Here is a 20,513-nt window from a genome sequence, read left to right on the forward strand (position 1 = left end):
TTTGCTACTGGCGGGCCTACACCAACAATATTTCGCCAATGTATTCATGCCACCAAAATATCTCAAATCTGTATTGCGGCTAAAATCTATCTATATATTCAGAAGTAAAATTTTAATTTGGCTCTTATAGATTGGAAGATTTCATTTGGGCCTGAATTAGCTCGTACAAAAGGTCTAAATCACAGCGAATGATGCAGCAATATTTAGCTACAAAATTAACACCCTCCTTTCAGACACCACCTATAGCAAGAACTGTCTGTAAATGCGTCAAATCGATACAACGTTATTTCAAGGCACTCAGTATCCTATTGCAACAAAAATAATGTCATAATCAGGCCCGTAGCCAGGAATTTTCTGGGAGGGAGGGGGGGGGGGCACTTGCTGAAAGCCTTGACTATTTGTGAAAAACACCTATTTTCATTATTTAGTTTTGGGAAAAACAGCTGCTTCACCAAAATTACGGGGGGTGGCGAGACCGGGCCCCTGCCCCCCCCCCCCCCCCTGGCTACGGGCCTGGTCATAATATATCAATTGATATGTGTACGTGTCATAATAATGAATCCGAATTAAATTGCAATTGCATATCTATTTATTCTGAAGTCATTTGTGCTCTGTTTTTGCATAAATGGAATTAAATCTCAGGCTAGAAATATGGTGCGAATTCATTTTCGGTTATGTCCTTGTTTGAGCAGCAAGGACGGTTATCAACGCTCGACGCTGTCCGTGAAGCAGTGTTCGAGAAGCTTCGCGATTGTAGTAGATCGTTTTGTTAAGATTGCGCGCCGCACGCGAATGTTCCAGCTTTGTCGAGAGATAATGCCGCCACCAGCGATATCGCTGGAAAGTTCGATAGCGCCTATATAAAAACCGATGCTCTTGACCGCTTGTCAGTTGATCGACGGGGCCATGCTCTGTTTGCCGCAATCAGTGCATACCGTGTGTATTGCTGTAAATTAACTTTCCGTTTCCCGGCCACAAGGATCGACCTAAACAGTTTCATCTTGAAAACGCCGACTGCTGTCTTCGTCGACGTCACGACCACGTGACAATATGCAACATTACACTGCAAAATGAAGTTAACTGAAGACAAATTTAGCAGCCGGGATCGAACCGAAGAAGACAAGCAGATTGGGCGGGTTGGTAGGTTTCCATGATAAACATAAAGCAGCGCTTACAATGTGCAACGTTGTGACATGAGAGAATTGCTAGTGGTTTATTCCAACGTTTATTGGGTAAAGCGGTACGCGCTTCGTTATTTTGAATATTCTCGAGATTAAACGAAGTACAAGCTTGGGCTGGTTGTACACAGTTAAGACACCGCCACATATACGAGAGACAGCAACATCAACTTCTGTGTCGTTTTTAGGGCTCTTTTCCCCAGTAAATTTCGACATTCAGTATGATTTACAGCTGACGGTATCAGATACTGGCTGAAAGCTGACTGTACTTCATTATAAAAAAAAAAAAAATGTCAGCGTACGAATAAAAAAAAAGAAAGACAGGAAAAAAAAAAAGTGTTTCCGCCCGGGATCGAACCGGGGACCTTGCGCGTGTGAGGCGCACGTGATAACCACTACACCACGGAAACCGCAACGTGCAACGCGGTTGACTGCAGCCTATTTAACAAGTGCAAATTGTCTGCATTAATTTTTAAGTAGATTTTTAGTAACATTATAAGACACATGAACACATCAAAAATTTGATAGCTTCTTTTACACTTTATTCATTGTTGTTTTCAACTTTCGGGACTGATCAAATAACATTCACTGCGGCGCGGCGTTCCCGCACCGGAACCGGAACCACGACCGATAAAATCGATTTCGTAATGTTACGTTTGCAACTTTGCATCGTGGTTTGCATGGAGGATATTTGCAAGGCCAGAGGGAGCGCTAGCAAGGCTGAAGCTACCTGGGCAAAATTATGCAGTTATTGTGCACGAAGCCTCGTCGTTAGCGATCTATAATGATCGTGGCGTTCAGATTTTCTGTCGACTTGTGTTGTATTTGCGAATGTTTCGGCACTGCTAACTTCAAAGGAGCCAGCCTGCGCAACAACAATCCCTAAACGAAATGCCAGGGTGCGGAATTAACTTACGACCTCGCAGGTATAAGTCTTCTGTGGCCTTACCTTACTACGACCACTAACGTTTGCTCATGCACTGTGCGAGTCGGCGGAAGCTTCTCGACAGCTTTCAAGGCACCGTGTTGCAGGCTTTATAAGTTCGCAAAAATCAACGCGTCTCTAACATTCCATATAAAGACAAGAACATTGGACAAAGAAAAGGCGCTCAGCGCGAGAACGGCTATTTCTCAAACGAGAGCTCTAGTCCAGGTTGATCAAATTATCGGATGCTGTTGCGCAAGTGACCCTCCTAATGATGATGACAACCTCTTACTGATGCTGCTCACCCACAAAGGGGGTTGGGCCAAGTACCGGGCGGCAGGATGCTTAAGGTAAAGACCTATGAAACTAAACAAAGCTGGAAATTTAGATCAAAAATAAAACATCAAGTAAATGAGAATGCTTACAAGCTTAACAGAGCTATTTGTTCCTCCTCTTTCAATGCCCAGTTTTGTTTTTTTTTTTTGGACAGGGATCCCTTTGCCACTCGGCTAGGTACCGACACTGAACCTGGAGGTGCCCGAGATGGCAGTAACCGGGTCGCCTCATCATTGCCTCAGATTTTACTACTGCCACGATTAGCCTGCTTTACATGCCACATTAAAACCATTGCAAGGACATGTCATGCACAGGATCGGTCAAGTCAGTCATCCCTTTCATTAACGTAGTCTGTGTGATCGAATCACTTCGAATGCAAGGTTTACGGAATGGGAACACCTTTCTGCGAGACCAACGATGACATGCAAAACACGCATGGCAAACAAAAAGAAGGCTTTGCTTTAGAAGATGTATTGTAGTTTACCTCAGCGGGTGACCCTTGCCAGCTTGGGGCAATAAAATGCTTGCGAACATGCCTTGTAATGCAGGTTTATGGCAGTCATCTTGAAAAGGTATTCTAGGTGTGCAACATACCACCAAAGAATATTTTGTTTGGCAAATGCATTGTTTTGCAAGCATGAGGACAAGGTGTTGGCGAATAATATTGTGCACCAACTTTCCTATTGCTCATAACGTCTTCTCTTTTCCAGCACACAGTACTAGACATATACTGTAAAAGCTAACCTGAACTTACCCGAGTGTCATAATGTGTACGGCGAAAGAGTAATCGAATTCAGTGGCAGGAGAATCTGGAATATTTCATCTAGAGGTTAAGACTGCACGTAACTTCAAGCAATGTAACACACGCTTCTTGCATTGATAAAGTGCATTTCATAAAGTCTCTTGTTTGTTATAAATCATTGCTTGTGCTAGAGTACTGCACCAGACCTGTCTAATTTTTTACATTGGACCGGAAACTAGCCTTCCCTGGCTACTGATCTAGATATCTGTATATCCACGACTATATAAAGAAAAAATAAAGCACTTTCATTTTACTCAAGGTACCACAATGCCCAGAAAAGTATTTAAAACGCAGCATCTTCAGTAGATGTGTTTAAGTTGCAAACAATTGTGCTTTAGTGTGGATGAGCAAGACTGGCTCGGGGCTAGCCCAGCAGCAACATGGTGGCAGGCCCTTGCTCCCAGCAGAAGCTGAACATTAATGCACATTGTTGCAGCATGCTTAAAGTCAATGATATGGCTGCCACTTTTCGTTTTCGTTCTTGTGTCTTTAAGATCTTACCACTTAAACACAGTGAGTCTGACTTAAAAACGTTTTTTATTCTCATACATAGATCTCATTAAAACATTTCATCTCTAAAACAAACACATCCAGGAATGAATAAAAGTTTTTTCTTAAATGGCCACATCAGCCATTCTATAAAACAGCCTTGGCACACAAACACAGGAGCAACTAAACTCATCAAACCAGTGATGATACAACAAGGTTCTGTTTTGCACTCGGTCAACAACCACACTCACAAAACACAAACAATATGCGGGAAAAATGCTAAGCACAAGAAAACAGGAGGGTGGGAACGAACTGCACGGAGCTACTTGAACAATTGTCGTCTTACCACGTCCCCACATCCAGTTCATTCATCTTGACAAAAACTACCACTACATCCAGGTTCAGTCCATTCGTATCAGGAGTTTGCCCGTTGTAGTTGCTATATTCAGGTCAGATCCATGTGGATGATTTCATGCCAAGATTTGAGTGAAAACTAGGCAGTTCAACATTTTCATTACTGCAATAGCAGATATACTTGACAAGAACATTAAAGTATGCCACCAAAAGGTGCATGCTTAGTATTTCATTGACTTTCATGAAGAGCTCGAAAACTAAGGTTACCTGGGCACATAAAAACCTGTACAATGCGTACAATCTAGTTGTCGCACATCCATCAATACAGAGAATCTATATAAGAGAGAAGGAAACTATTGCAGTGCTGGAACAAAACAAATTTGAAGACGTTAGCAGTGACGTCAAATGGATGTAACGGCACGAAGTCTTAGTAACACCGGAGGCCCACTATAGTTCGTCAAAACACAGAGCACAACAACGGCAGGCAATGAAATCAGCTTGGTGTGCATTTAGCTGACTATACGCAATGGCCTCTGCAATCCATTTGCAATTTTCATAACAAGTGAATTTAAATAAATAAACGCAATTTGTCTTGCAACATACTAGATTGATAGCTCTAAAACAGTCGTTGCAAGCAGAATAAACTTCACATAAAAAGACAGAACCACAATAGCACAGAGAAGTGGTTCTTCGCAATCTTGCTCATAAGACAGTGAAAAAGAAATATGAAAACAATATATGAGCACGTGAAGCAAAAGTGTAGGAAAACTGCAGAGAATTCTGGTGCGCCAGTATCGCATTCTTGTCAGCTTCTAAAGCAAATCATTAACATTACATGAGCGCAGTCTCCCATTAGGGTCGCAGCCCTGAAAACTACTTTACATGTGCAACCCGTTTTGTGCACGGAATTCCAACTGCGAGATCAAGAAAAATATGCCCCCCCTGTTGGTACTTATGCCAAGCCTTTTCTTTTTGTAATTTACATTAATTCACCAGGAATTGCCTTAGTTTTGCTGTTGATGCTAATTGGATGAGATGTGGTTGGAGCAACTTGGCAGAAAATGAGCATGGCTAGCAACATAACAGGTACATTTTCCTTAAAGGAAGCACTCGGTGCCCTCCAAGGGTTTCTTTTTTTTTTTGTGCTGAACTTGCAACTGCCTAGCAGCGCATTATCCAGCTTGAACTGGCAACTGCAACGACAGAGCACACAAGTGCTGGTAGTATGGGAGCATAAACTAACATAATGGGAACTCTTACAGATGTGATGTCTGAGGAATGAAGTGTTCCAGCCAGTTTGGTCTTCGCATGCATATTAAAATTTAAAAATATATATATATGAACCTGCTAGGCTTTTCGGAACTGCAAAACAAACCAGGACTGACCATTAGGCTTAGGTAATCTTGAGAAAAGTTGTTGACAGAACTATGCAAATAAAAGAATCCACAGGAAAGCATCTATTTTGCTCTCTCTTGTAAGTCCCTCGCGGAATTTACGCTTATGGCATGTCAAAATATTTTGAGACACCTTCACTGGGCTTCTGCTATTGGAACCTCTGCTAGGTGTGAAATGCACATGGCAATGTGAAATTCATGTTGCAGTAACACTGGCTAGTAATATTCTAGGAAGCTAAGCAGCAGAAGTTGGTGGTAAAACATGTTTAACATGGCGACATATATTAAAACGTGCACTACTTGCACGTTGCTGGAAATGTGCAACCACGCCTTGTGCTCAAAGAACTTCAGTAGCACATTACAACAAAAGACACACTCGCAATTGGACGTTTTTCACAAAGCTACACATACACATACAAACTCCCTTTCAAGCTTTCTTTCCTCACAACAAATACAATACATTAACAGGAAAACTGAGAGCGAGAAAGAGTCTTTTTCCCTTGTTTGTGTGATATGTCAAGTACAAAAAACAGTTACAAATGACCAACAAGCCTCCTTTAGCATCCTATTAAAAAAAAAACTTTCTGAAGTTGAATTTCCTGATCAGATGAAAAGTCTACAGACCATTTCACTCTTCTTTTGATGCTAATACAGCTCTGTTCATAGGATGACGAACAAATATACTTAAAGGCATGGTATACGACGCTAAAAGAGGGTCCACTACCAGATTTCATTCTCAAAACCTTCCTCTACACTCCCGAGTGCCTAAAACTGCACTTTGTTGAAGAATTCATCATTGACACATACATACATACACACCGACACATTTATCCGTGAAAAAAAAAATTACCTGCAGGTAGCACTGTCCAATGAACTTGCAGAAAACACATGATGGTGCTGGTAAAGTAACAACAGTTAACCAGCAATACCACAGCTCAGCTAGTGCTCATTGACTGTTAAACAGAAAAGCATCAACTGACTAATACCTAGTCATCCAGTGACACCTGGCCACCTATGGTCCTTTATTGATAAAATTTGCTCTGATAACCACTAGCATCGAGCACCACAGCTCTTAGTACCTTTAGCTTCAAGACTCCTCGCTTGTATGCAGCAAACTGCACGTAACTGCCACTGTGCACATCACTGTGAGACACAAGTGCGGGCATCCTGACTTTCTTGAAGACACACTGAACTTGTGGTAGTGCTAGCCCTTAGCAACTGCAGCCCAAACCATCAATTTGCACAGCACACATAAATATTTCACGACACATCAACTTGCATGGTGTGTATCAATATTCACAGCCAAATCTCCTGCCCAGTCTTGGGCACCACAGTGGATTGTTTTAGCCTCGGAACCCTCATCCGTTATGGAAATATGCACATTTTAAGGTGTACTTTTGCTCCGCAACGACATTACCCATCATTTAAGGGCACACTGTTCCGGCAACTTCCAGTGCATGCCCCTTTTGTGTCCAGTTGTGTTAGGCACCACAAGTTACTGGTCGTAAACTAGTGTGCTTTTGATGCCCAAGAGCAGATGCACGCAAGTATTGCGTACATCCGCGTAGTTACTGCTGCGTGACGAGAGCGCACCACAAGGCGTAAAATGCTTAAAAAGGGTAATGTGCTACGAACTGCGCGCAACCCCCCACACGTCGGTGCAGAGCAGAGGCATAAGAACCCGAATGTTCCAAAGAGGCAATCACACGTGCAACACTAACGATGCTCACAGCCTGAGCTGGCAGGTAGTTTGTGCGGCAGGCTGTTACTGCGCCTATGCTTCCATTTTCGTAGACAAATCCTCTGCCTCGTGCTGCTTTTACTGTCCACACCAGTGTATCCCAGCAAGTTTGGCTGGCTGGCTTTTTGTTTTTTTGCTTTTGGCGTATGCTTGGTCCTTGTCGGCATAGCACTATCGATTGGGCATTGTGTACGGTTTCCATCGGAGGCACTCAGGATCCAAGGTGCGGTCATGCCGAACCTTTTTGACTTTGGAGGAGGAACTCTCGGGCGTCTCCTGCGTTTGAGAAAGTGCACAAAAAATAATGATAAAAAAATGCTTCACTTTCAGTGTCAAGAGAGAGGGACTGTCACAGTCCATACAATAATGCAAACGAAACGGACAGTAAATGCAGAGGTCACGGGTACTTACAGTGTTTACGTAGTTTCTAAGCACAAGGTGTTTCCCTTTCCAGTACTTCAGCATCCCCAAGGACTGTAATGTGCTGACAATGTCATATGCACTTACAGCTGTTTCTTGGCTCAGATCTGGAACATATTGAGCGTCAAAGCAAAGTTAGAGTGCAGACAAACAAAGCAGGCAGCAGTGCCCAGTGCTGAATGAAAACAGTACGTAATGACACAACACAAGATGACGAACCACGATGCAAATTGGCATCTCGGTACAAAAACCATGACGACATGGCAATGTGATATGCAAGAAAATGGAAATGAAGTGTGCTTTCACACTGACCCTTGATGGATATCTCCTTTCCCTGAAAGCGTCGGAGATAGTCCAGGACGACGCTCTTCCAATAACTCCGATACGAGATCAGACCCAGATCCGACAGAGGCTTCTCTGGGGATCCCACTTTGCCTTCTACTTTGCTGAGCAGGTAACCTGGGCAGGACAAAGAAACATATCAATGTTTTTCCGGAAGCACTATGCTAGAACTTGTCCAAATAGTACACGACATTGAATCGCATTGAAGCAATAGTTTGAGTCCACAGGTTTGTGTAATGCCTTTGCTGAACATCTACAGTAACTTCAGGGGTTTTGTGTGCCAAAACCACAATATGATTAGGTATGAGGCACGCCGTAGCGGGGGGACTCCAAAATAACTTTGACCACCTGGGTTCTTCAATGTGCGTCCACACCTAATACATGTGTGTTCTTGCATTTTGCTCCCATCATAATGCAGTTGCTGTGACTGGCAAGTGAACGCGCGTCCTTGAGCTTAGCAGCATGACCCTAGCCTGCTAAGCTATCATGGTAAGTGCACAACAGCTCCAGCAATCACAAACGAATAAAAAAAGTGAGGGGGGGGAGGGGGGATTCCTTAAACAGTGATGGAAGCAGTTCTTTTTCAGAGTACTGTTGTTCAGACATTCTTATTAGAGCTGTGCGAATAGCAAAATTTTGGGTGCGAAGTGAATTCAAATATTGAAGTGTGAGTGCAAATTGAATCGAATATTTTTCGAATTATTTTCGAAAACTTCGAAGCGAAATTGCAGAAAAAAAGGTTAGAGAGGATTCCTAAGCATATTCTTACGAGACAGCAACATGAAAGTGTTCCTTTTCGCCAGGTTGACGAAGCACTGGCGGGGTGGTGTTTGATAGTTGTCTTATCAAGAATGAGGCAATGCAGAGGCCGAATTGTATTTATGTACATGATTTGGTGCAACCAAGGTGTTGCCGACAACACTTTACATGTGATAGGCAAAGATGCCATTTCCTCAGCCTCTCCTCCTCTCTCAACTTTTGTGGAAGCCCAAGTGATGTGTGGCGGACAAGGGTGTGCTCGCTTCAAGTCCGGAGTTCCAAATCTGCCTTGTAGACGTCGATATACAAGAACATCTGAAATTTTGGATGCTAAAAAGCTTCGGCTTCCGATTTTTCGAACTTCCTGCCCAAATTTCAAGTCCAAAACAGCATTAATTGAGCCCCCACCTCTGCCACATCTTTCATCTCCATGTTGGAACCAGCGTTTTCTTGAGTTAATACATTTACGACCGCAGCGGAGCTTGAAAGGCAGCTTTGCCGCAATACCGGGGTGTGATGAGGTGAAGCATATTGAAAATCTAGGGACCACTACCAAATGGACGTTGACTGTGTCTTGGCAAAGTTTGACAGTAACGGAGCTTGAAAGGCAGCTTTGCCGCAATGCGGGAGTGTAATGAGATGAAGCACATTGAAAATCTGAAGGGGTCACTTTCAATCGGACGTTGACCGTACTTGTTTTTGGGAAGTTCGAATAGTAAAATTCCAGTGTGGATCAAATCGAATAGCAAATACTATTTGAAAAATATTCGAAATTTCGAATATTCGCACACCCCTAATTCTTATGCAGAAACCCAAGTTTCTTTTAACGTTTTTTGCAGCAGCAGCAGTACAGAAATTGTTTTCCAGAGGCTAGTATAACTATATTATGCCACGACTACACGAAATTTTGTGATCGCCACTGAGTTTAAAGTTTGCCCGTGGAGTGTCTTGATATGTGTTGCACGTCGCGGCCACGCTTTCAACATGAGCACGTAACCAGCTATGCCCAGCAAGCACACAGATGATGTTGGTAGGCACGCTACCGCAGTCGGGTCTCTGCCGAGACTGAATGCTTTTTCATGCTCTAGTCCATATGTGAGATCTCTCGCCTGATCACTGATGACTAATTAACAAGGGGCAAATTTTTTTGGGATGGTTTGCCACCCACCACAACGACAATGGCTCACGCGAAATTTTTGTCTCAGCCACACTGCCTTCACTGTATTTTCCCAAGGTATCGCCAACTTAAGTTACAGTAGTTTTGTGCCAATGTTAAAAATATCGATTTCGAAGTGGCTTTCAGGTAACCAAGAAACCAGCACCCCAATGAAAGCAAAAGTTCAGCGCAGACTTTCTTTTCGGTCACCATTTGTACAACATTGTGCACGTTGGTCATTACGACTGAAAAATCAAACAAGACACAGTACGACTTCCAAAACATCAATAAAAGTTAAGCATTATAATCACTACAGAAAGTAGTGGCTTGATGTGGATGATTACACCATCATCTTTTAAAAATATGCAATTCAGCAGGTTCGAAAAATATGACAATGAATGTAACCTTATGCATCCTTGCCCTGTTTTGGCTATAAGTAACGTCAATGGTTATGCAATTGCTCATCAAGCTTGAAACTGCTGATAGTACATGTGTTCAAATTGATAGTATGTTCACCTCGACTGTAGCACGTTCTTGAAGGTATACTTGTTGACCTCAACAGCTTAGAAACTACCAAGCAGTTTATTTCAAACCCAACAGAATAGTGAATAGCATAACAGTGTTCATTTGAATATCAAAAAAATACTTCAATGTTTGCGCAAGGCAAGAAATGAATACCTTTCACAACACAGTGCAGGCTCTCACTTTTGCACGCCAGAGTGCTTGTGGCAGGCCATGGAAGTTTGCAAATATAAATGGCCTGCCCTGCTACATATGGCTTGCAATACAGGTATTCTAAGATTTATAAATAAAATTTTCCTAGGGAGTGTGTGAATACAGAGATTTTTCAGACACATAATAAAACCTGCAAGAAGGCAAGAACACGTGCTACGCTACCACAACGCTTTGAGACAGCTTGAGCAGCACTCACTGAAGTCAATGAGCATCCTTCCATAACCTTGCCGTTGGTATGGCGGTAGCGTCAAGATGCAGGACACATTGTAGTTGAGGAACGAGTTTTTCTCCTATTCCGGGAAAGACACGGTAAGAAAAATACACAAATGTCAAGAATAAGCAAAAGATGTGTGCACAGAAAAGTAGAAAAACTTAAAAAGGTACAGCTGACCCTCATTACAATGCAATTGCACCCGGCACAAAAATATCTTTCTAACATCTCACATTCATTATTAGCAAACCAACTGATATCGGTGAGCAAAAAGCCTTTTATTTTATTTTTATTTTATTTAGTACATACTGAAGCCCGAAGACCAAGTTATACAGCAGGTTATAATAAGCATTATATTAAAAGACAGGCACACATTAACAAAGATTACTAAATATACATTCCTAGAAAAAAAATTGCCCAATTTGTATAAATATTGTATGCTTAAGGAACCGAAATCAACACATGAATGAGTTAGTATGATGTGCATAATGTATTTGCCAGTTTATTTTCCATTAACCGAAGAATCCTAGACTTTCAAGTGACCATCCCCACCAGGTACATGTAGGTTAAAGCTAAGAAGCAGCATAAAGTCAGCATAAAAATAATGTTAGCAAAATGTTTTTTTTTCTTTTTATTAAGAGCTAAAGAGAGAGAGAGAAAGACAGCTGCAGCTTTGCTGTAACGGTGCAAAAGTAAAGACAAGAACTGTGCAAATGCACACAACAGATACTGGCACAATCATTCCATGCTTGCCTTGGAGAAGTATCCAACGATGTGACATCCTTCAGCATCAGCATCGGTCATCACGTAGAAAAGGAAGGGCTCAACGTCGAAGTAGAGGGTCTTGTGGTCGAGAAAGAGTTTAGCGAGCAGGCACAGGTTCTGGCAGTAGGCCTAGAAGATGGGAAGCATTATAGGGTACAAAGAAATCAGGCCAGGTAAAACTCATCTCATTTGTAGATACAAATTCATACACATACACCGAACATTTGTATAAGCAGCTAATTGGCGTGCACCACCAAGTAAGATACAAGCTTACAATAAACCATAAGCTGGTTCAATCCATGTGTTTCCAAAACTCCTTGACTTATGATCACAATGGAGTGTTTAGAAGTACTAAATCTCAGTATTTCTCCTGTTTGGCACACAATACTTGCTTATCTTGAATTTTATTTCACGCCTTAATTGTACGACATGACCATATCAGTCTACATCATGTGCTACACGATCAGTCGACATGAGTTACATACACCTCAGGTGTAAATCATTACAGTTGCAAGCAGGAACATTGTCTCTAGGCACACGATACCATAAGAGCATCTAACCCATTACCACAGACAGATGTGGCAGTCTTAGTTGGCACAACACACCATGCGAGCTGGTGTGTGGTGGTGCAACAATGTGCAATAGTAGTAGCATCTGCTCAGTGACCATATTTTGTGGAAATATCAAGCTTGTTGTACAAGGGCTTGATAGCGCGCGGTCTTTTTCTTTGGGTGCTGCTTCATAGAAAAGCAATCCTGCACCGCCATTACAAAGGCAAAATTACTGCAAGAATGCTGTGCCTTGCACCTAATTAAAACACTAAACTTCATCTTTCTTCTTTTTACAGAGGTTCTAACTAGAGACACGGGCTACATCAAAAACAACTTATACACAGAGTGCGAAACGAAGACACACACCTTGTTTTTGGCACCATCCACCTCAAAGAAAGAGATGTTGCCCTTGCGGTAGATTTCATCACCTGGTGGGTGCCGCCACACACACTTTGCCTGACAGAAAGTAATAAACAAAAAGAAATGCAATGAAAAATGAAAATTAATTCATCACATTCAAAGGGAACACTAATACAGACATGGAAAGTGCTCAAACACAAAGGCATTATGAGCTGCAAGCTAGGCAGCTCAAATGGCCAGTATAGCAGCGCAGAAATGCAGTAGAACCCTGCTGTTACGTTCCTCACTGCTGCGTTTTCCCGGCTGTTACGTTGTTTTCCGCCGGTCCCGGCATAGCTCCCACAGGATACAATGTATTGGGAACCCCGCTGTTACGTCGTAACTATCGGACCATTCCCGTATGATACGTTGCGAAGTGCGCTCGGAGCCGACAGAGTGACTACCGAAGAGAGCGGCCATGGTGCATTTTCACGCAGCTTGGCCTGGTTTGACCGTAATATTAGCCGCATGAGAGGCGCAAGCAACAGGATCTTTCGATTGATGCAAACAAAAGCATGGCCTTCGAGATTCGTATTGCAAAGATGGCGTCTATGACGTAATTGCTCGCGAAAGCAAGGCATTCGAGATTGGCATTTACTATTGACAAAAGCATAGCCTTTGAGATTTGTATTGCACAAACATGGCGTCTATGACGTAATTGCTCGCGAAAGCAAGACCTTCGAGATTGGCATTCACTTCTGCCATCACGTTGGCGTAGACTCATCATCATCATTATTTGTCGAAGGACGGGAGGAGTTTGAGCTGGTTGGAGCTCGCATGGTCGTGCGCGCGGTTCGCGGTCGGACTCGCCGCGCTGGTCGTGATTGCGTGTGCTTAGTTCTTTCATGCCTACAGCTGTTGGTGTTAAAAAAATCACATACGTTGATTACATTTCTGTTGATGAGGCCGTCCCCAGCTCCGTGTTTCTATCCATCGACTAGATCGCGGCTGAGCGCGCCAATTTTCGTGCTGCTCGTAAGCATTGAAATAAAATTCTGTACCACTAAATATTTTGTCGTTTTTCCTGTTTTTCGGCTCTTACGTTTCCCGTCTCTTACGTTTATTTCCTACGGTCCCTTCAAAAACGTATCAGCGGGGTTCTACTGTACCCAGATGCTTCCCACAGCACAGCTTTCCTTTAATAGCCCATTTACGTTCTAAAAACCAACGATTAAGACTTCAGAATGATGACTGTGAAATTACTTGACAAGAAAATTGCGCACATGCAACATTAATACCCCACCCCCTCACTCTTCTGAAACCTCAAGAAATTCACATTTTGCTTTTTAATATATTCCGCAGTCACATAATTAACATTAGTGGAAGGACAGCTGCAGTGTTGTGTGTCTCATTTTCGCACAGTTTACAGTAGTATGACAATTTCACAGACAGGGATGAACTCTGATGTCCCATATTTGCAAAGTCTTATTTTTTTCCGTAAGTGATGCAGCAGTTTTAAGGTAATCAGGATCCATCTAGCAATATTACTGTGGCATCCCTCATAGCCCAGATTATGCAACAGTGATGTGCAGAAGGCCTCCTTAACTGGTTTAAGGTAAAGACAATACGTATGTGGACATGCACATTACTTGTCCCAGTCTCAAGCCTGGTAGGCCAGTGTTTCTGATGGCTGGCCAGCGACACTGACAAAATCGCCTCCCCTGACAACGCAGACGTTACCAGGGGAGAACACCGTCTCACATTGGAGCAGTCTATACGGAACACAGTGTCCACTGAGGCACCACAATAGGTGATTGCTCGCAATTAATATTAGTACAATAACTTGTGACTACAATGCAACTTCTGCAGCTAAAAGTACCAATCAAACAAAGCCCGAAGGAAGAGCGCGGGCACTCACGGTGTGTCGTCGCAGGATGGTGGGGCTGCCCATGTACTTGAGGCAGAACTGGCACAGGTACAATTTGGGCAGTGCCTGGTACTCCTCCGGGTAAGGGGAGCTGTACCAGACGTCCATCTCGTACCGGCCCATCTCCAGCACTCGAATGCCCTGCTGATGGTGATGGTTGTTGTGGTGCCTGTTGTTGCTACCGTGGCTGCCAGAGGACGAGCGTGGGGGAGGGGATGACAACAGCGATGCCGCTCGCTGATGCTCCTGTGGGGATCACACACATACAGCTGCCTTTCCAACGTCTACCTTTCTTTCAGAGACAACTAACATGCATGACATGCGCCACGCTTGTTTACAAGAACACCGACACCTGTGAACTGTGCAGTCATGAAGTCTGAGCAACAGTTAGAACTACTCTTTCTTTCTTCTACTACTCTTTCTTTCTTCAAGCTTCCATGTTCCTCTGAACTTCTGCCAGTTAGGACTACTCATGCTTACCATAGCTACGCCACAGAGAAATCTGATGCAAGACATGCACGTTTATCACATTTAACCAATTTATCACTGCAAGGAGCAGAGTTTTTGTGGGCCAACGTAAACATACGTTGGCTTTCATTGTCCAGTGATGCTACCGAGGACATCTGATTTGGAGCAATTTTTGGAGCAGCAAAATTTCCGTTTTGGAGCACTTTGGAGCAGCAAAAATTTTCATTTCGGAGCACTTTGGAGCAGATAATTTTGCATCTGGGAGCACTCTGGAGCAGCAAATTTTACATCCTGGAGTGCAATACAGAAGCATATTGCATTAACATTCAAGCCCCTGAATATTATTATGGGGCTCTTATGAACGCTTGAAATGTTTCGATTAATTGCAAATCTCATGGAAAAAATCATCTCAGGAGAACTCCATACTTCACTCGTTAATGAAAAAATAAGGGCTCATGCAGTTGAGTGTTCTGGATTAACCTCTTCGGCGATTATTTTCGACACTAACAAATAAACAGAATGCCAGATCAATTAAATTACATTTTTTGAAATAACACTCTAAGTACATCTATGTGGTTATCAGCAGACGTGGTAGACAAACGCCGTGATGTACAGCAGTGCCTCAATGCCAAAGAGCCACACTGTCCCTAATGCATTCCCCTAAGAAAACTCCAAGGCGAAAGCCAGCTTATTTTTCTTCTCGATCGACGGGTAGATCCTCCCCTTCCCTCTCTGCAAGCTTTCTGCACCTCACCTGGTTTTGCGCTAGCTCCATGATCGACGCACCGATCACGGAAGCAGTGTAAAGCGACAATGTCATGTGATGACACGTGACATCACGATATTTGACGTCGTGATGACGCCATCATATGATGGCGTCATACTTTTGCATCAATCGATTGACGCTGCCGACGGTCAATTTTCGTGTTTGATAAAGCCTCTAAGGCTTTTGCATTAATATTGCGTATTGAACGTTAACAGCCTGGCCGTTAACAACCTGGCCTTACATACCAAACTGTCCTCCACCATGTCACCTCCGTGCCATGCACGAAACAGCCTCGCTTTCATCCACTTCACAGAGTGAAATGGCTCCTCAATTTTTTTAAATTTTTATTGTGATAACAAATATATGGACACTCTCGGCGGATTTTTGCCGTTGCCATCGCCGTAATTTTCCGTATAAAGTCGAAATTAATAACATCACCACGCGCATTCTAGCCGCGGGTAAAAGCTCGCGAGCACTGGCGACGAACGCGGCTGAAGCAGCCGTCTGTCTCCGTCGCACGGAGAGCGCATGCGATAACATCTTCCCGCGTTCGGGCCTGCTGTCGATTGCTCATCAGAGAGGAAATGCCCCGCCCGTCTTTCGTAAGGAGCACGAAGGGACGCCAGGGGAGCGGGGGGGGGGGGGGGCGCAGTCGCTTGCGCGCGCGCTATCTCGAGACATCAAGAGACGGTTCGTAAACTTGCTGTGCTCTCAACACTTACTTCGCGTTTAGAGAACTCAGAGCACGAAAACGCTTCGGTTCCTGGGGCGGCCATATTCCCTTAAACCAGCGTTTTGTTGAGTTACGCGAGATCGGATCTAAAAGAGTTAGCTGCTAGCCTTACGTCGTTTAACAATACAATTTGTTGGTATCGCATTCATTGCTTCGCCCTTAAGCGAAACTGAGTTTTTTTAACCGTCAGCTATTGACCCTCGAAAGAGAGGGGCGGACGTGTAACATGGCGTATCTGCTTCACTGTGGGCCGTCAGCGACGGGCCCGCTACTGACAGCTGCGCATTTGCGGCGGCTCCGACCAGGAGATATGCTTTTATTAATCAGATGACATTTTAAAAAAAGCAAGCAAAAATTAGAATTTGAACCCTAGCACGTGAGCTTGAAAGGGCAGGGCCTTTTACGGGATATTTACCGCAAAATGATTACAAACTCTGATGTGCCGGTGGAAGGAATTACGAAAAGGCTATTCTGGATGAAGATCCATGGATAAAGTGTATCTGAGGAAAAGTGTCAACGCGTTCCCACCGTTCGCGTGCTCTTCCATAAACGCGAAGCGAGGAAAATTCGATATTGTTCCACATATTTACTGCTAGCGATCCCAAATTTCATTCCGCGATGTCCAGAAACAGAATTGACAGACATTTCAGCGGCACGCATGCAGTTATTACTGAACACTGCTTTCCTTGCGTGCCGTGCGACGCTTGAAACGAGCTATCAGCAGCGTTTCTGGAACAGACGACGTCCGCCGATGAATCCCCGTCGCACTTTCTCGCTACCGATAGGCCTAGACGTCACGAGCCTCTGCGGAGAGCGCGTTTTGCTGTCGAGCCGACTTGCAGAACAGAAGCTGCATCGGCACCGTGCATGGCATCGTGGCTTACTTGGGACGCACGCGCGAGCGCTATTTATTCAGCGGAATAATTCTTGGTCCATGGTTGCGACTTTGGCAGCCCCAAGAACAAGCTGCACATGTTCTGACGCGCCGGCGGTGCGATTGCCGGTGATAGGCACCCCCAGACCCGAGACATTGGCGCAGTTTGGCGCAATTTTCGTCGATATTATCAGGATGGCGCAGTAAATACAATTTGGAGCACTTTGGCGCAGTTGGCGCAGGAGTGGAATCACTGATTGTCTTTTTCTAGAAACATTTCCATCGTTTCCTGCACCAGAAGCATTACAGGCATTGTACCTCAACAGTGCACAAGATGACAAGAAAAAAATACATTCGTGGCTTTAACATTGCTGTCTGTTAATTCATGCCAGCAAAGACACACCGCTGCCACTACAGATTGACCAGATTAACAGATAAATCTTTATGTAATACCCCTTACTTTAACATCTTAATTAAGGTCTTTAAGGAAACAATGTAATGTGATGCGATACAGAAATGTTCACATCTGCACACAAAACGATCATGCTGGCAGCGGTAGGCGGAGCACTGCCCTGGTTTTACTGCTGAGTCGACTGAGCAGAATGAGGCGGTGTGCACACTTGGGCTTCATCATTTTTGAATAAATCCTCCACATGCATGAGAGATAAATCCACGACAATCCTGATCGTCAGTGCTCACCATTTCCTCTGCTGCTTTGGCTTGGGCTTCCCGAAACATCTCCAGGTCGTACACAGGAGCCAGGCTACTGAGGTCTGGTTCATGGTTGGAATCACTGAGTCATACCAAAAAGAGGCACAAGTAAATTTGCAAGGCAGAACAAGATGTCCACTACGCATAGTAAAACTTAATGTTCTTTAAAAGAAAACAACAGCTACAGATAGGCAAACAATTCTGAGTTTTGAGATGGTAAATAAAAGACTAAAGAGAAAATGCAGCTCTATTAATTTAATTGCTCATCTATAACACTAAAAAAGACGCTCTTATTGTGAGATGCTGCTTGGCAAGCCAGGAGAGACGCAAAAATTAGAAGTGATTGTAATGACACTTCGAAGTTAATGCACAAGATTGTGCATTTTGAGAGCACCTATCTACATACTTGGCCCTGATTAATTTTTTATCGGTAGAGGAGGACTAAGCTATGTTACAAAAAAGGCCAAAAACTAGACTAAGCAGGTTTTTAAAGCTTTCTGCTAAGATACATAAGCCAAAATATGAGAGGATACTTTTGAAATCTGCAGTATCAGTCGCCGTTTACAATAAAAAGTAATCAAGTGTACTCTAGTTCCCTGGTGTAAATTATGGGCAGTAGTGTACGAATGTGCTGCTTTTTAAGCTGCTTTTTTGACAAGAACGTTCATGGAATACAAAAATGTGTTCGCTGGAAGAAGCACTCCATGATGTCTCCACCATTGTCCAGAAAACTGATATTACGCGAATGCCATCGCGCATAGCGGAATACTCGACAAGCTAGGTCTTTCTGTTAAGAAAGTGTAACGCAGCCTTCAATGCACAACTTTACGCACTCATCTCACATTGAAAAAATACTCATAGTTATAGCAAAGCACAATTGACTACTAAAGACTGATTTAGCAAGCGCGCAAGTAAAACACAAATTGAGACTCAACTCTTGTTGCTCTTTGGACAGGCCTCATTCTTTCTAAATACGAAAAGAGCTAAAACATTGCACTACTGCCAAAAGATCTCACTCACAGCATGCCTCTGGACCTTGTTCTTGGGGACATCTTCTCTTTTCGCTGTTCCAAGATCTTTTGGTAGCGTTCCTTCTGCTCAGGAGTCTGAACCTGCCAAGCAATTTGCACAACTATTTGTATTCTGTTCGCGAACACTGCAACATCCACAAGATCATTGCAGAGTCAGAGGTGTCATAGCAATGCCGTTGACCCTCGTTAATTCTAATTTGTGCAACACAACTTAATGGTTCAGTAGACACAAGCGTGAGTATCAAGTGCAGCTGAAGTGTTAGATTAGTGGTTCGAAATGCCACAGAATATCATTTTTTTTAATGGAGCTCTTGTAAGAGAGAATCATATCAACTGAAGACACAATGGGTACGAACACTGCGAAGTCATGGCACCTAATCCTGTACCTGTTAACAGTTTCTAACCACTGGTAATAGAGAATAGTTTACACCATCTGAACACACAAGGAAAAGTAGAGCCCATCACTAAGAACAGCCAGTCACAACTACACTGAAATGCAGCTGTGCGGCTGCATTCAAGTTAAGCTATGATCCAACATGCAGACCCCTCGTACTTCAGTGCAAGATCTCATCTATGCAGCTATGCTGTCAGAGATGTATCAGTTGTCAGATTAGTATGCATCTGTGAGCAATCTTTAGAAATACTTACGGGCTTTTTGAGGTTGATCTGCCGGTTTATCTGCTGCTGGCGTTCCACCTTCTTCTTGGTCCGTGCCCGGTACTGCTCCTGAATGAAACAAAAAAGTGACACAAATATGTTATGTATAAATGCTATACATCAAAAACTGACAAAGCTACACTACATCACAATACTAAGCCGTCAATCAAGTTCATAAGAACTTGGTCAACTTGGTCACTTTTGTGAAACTGCGTGGTACAGACATATCTGACAGAACTTCAATGATCACGCAAGTTGTAATACTTGTTGATCATGGATTTAGGTCACTCGCCATGCTTCAGAGTGCCTCCACCTCCACCTCCCCCCCCCCCCCCCCCCCCCCCCAGCAAACTTCGTTGGTTACTTCAGTGTCGTGCAAGTTCATACATAACTATGTTTGAAACGCATTCACCATTGTTACAATTAGTGATATGCACTCAAACATGTCAAACCCAAATATATGTAATTAATTAATTATAGTAGTTGTAACATCTCGCAAATCCCATACAAAAGTATAGCACTGTAAAATATGTATATATCGAACTTTCGTTCACTTCCACGCGATATACTAAACAACGTGTGCCTGCAAGTACACTTTACAAGTTGGTTGGTAATCATTTAAATACTAATGTGGGCTAGATGGTCACTTGCTTGATTACACATAGTTAAGTCAGTGCTTATAATGATGGGACGAGGAAAGAGCACACACACGTCTTGCCTGCACTCTTTCTTTGTCCCGTCAGTACATATAGGTGCTGATTTAACCATGTTTTATCAAATAAAATACTAGTTGGTAAGCACTTGTGTCACTGGACACATTCACGCCAACAAACCTGTGCTATATGCCAT

General features: G+C 43.3%; 1 protein-coding gene and 1 non-coding gene across 5 annotated transcripts in view; both read right to left on the minus strand.

The window, feature by feature from the left end:
* Positions 1-1,515: 1,515 nt before the first annotated feature.
* Positions 1,516-1,588, minus strand: Trnav-cac (transfer RNA valine (anticodon CAC)). The gene has a single exon. It is a non-coding gene; the product is annotated as a tRNA-Val (tRNA).
* Positions 1,589-3,759: 2,171 nt separating this feature from the next.
* LOC119393664 (histone acetyltransferase KAT7) overlaps positions 3,760-20,513 on the minus strand; it is a 59,068-nt gene continuing 42,314 nt past the window's right edge. For all 4 annotated transcript variants that reach the window (XM_037660775.2, XM_037660777.2, XM_037660773.2 and 1 more), the window contains 10 exons: positions 19,656-19,733; positions 18,997-19,088; positions 17,965-18,058; positions 14,416-14,670; positions 12,525-12,614; positions 11,596-11,736; positions 10,828-10,921; positions 7,952-8,098; positions 7,631-7,746; positions 3,760-7,495 (listed from right to left, as the gene is read on the minus strand). In XM_037660775.2, the coding sequence (XP_037516703.1) occupies positions 7,391-7,495; positions 7,631-7,746; positions 7,952-8,098; positions 10,828-10,921; positions 11,596-11,736; positions 12,525-12,614; positions 14,416-14,670; positions 17,965-18,058; positions 18,997-19,088; positions 19,656-19,733 (1,212 nt within the window). In that variant the 3' untranslated portion in view covers positions 3,760-7,390. The remainder of the gene's footprint in view (positions 7,496-7,630; positions 7,747-7,951; positions 8,099-10,827; positions 10,922-11,595; positions 11,737-12,524; positions 12,615-14,415; positions 14,671-17,964; positions 18,059-18,996; positions 19,089-19,655; positions 19,734-20,513) is intronic.

Source organism: Rhipicephalus sanguineus, chromosome 5, assembly GCF_013339695.2.
Source record: "Rhipicephalus sanguineus isolate Rsan-2018 chromosome 5, BIME_Rsan_1.4, whole genome shotgun sequence".
NCBI lineage: Eukaryota > Metazoa > Arthropoda > Arachnida > Ixodida > Ixodidae > Rhipicephalus > Rhipicephalus sanguineus.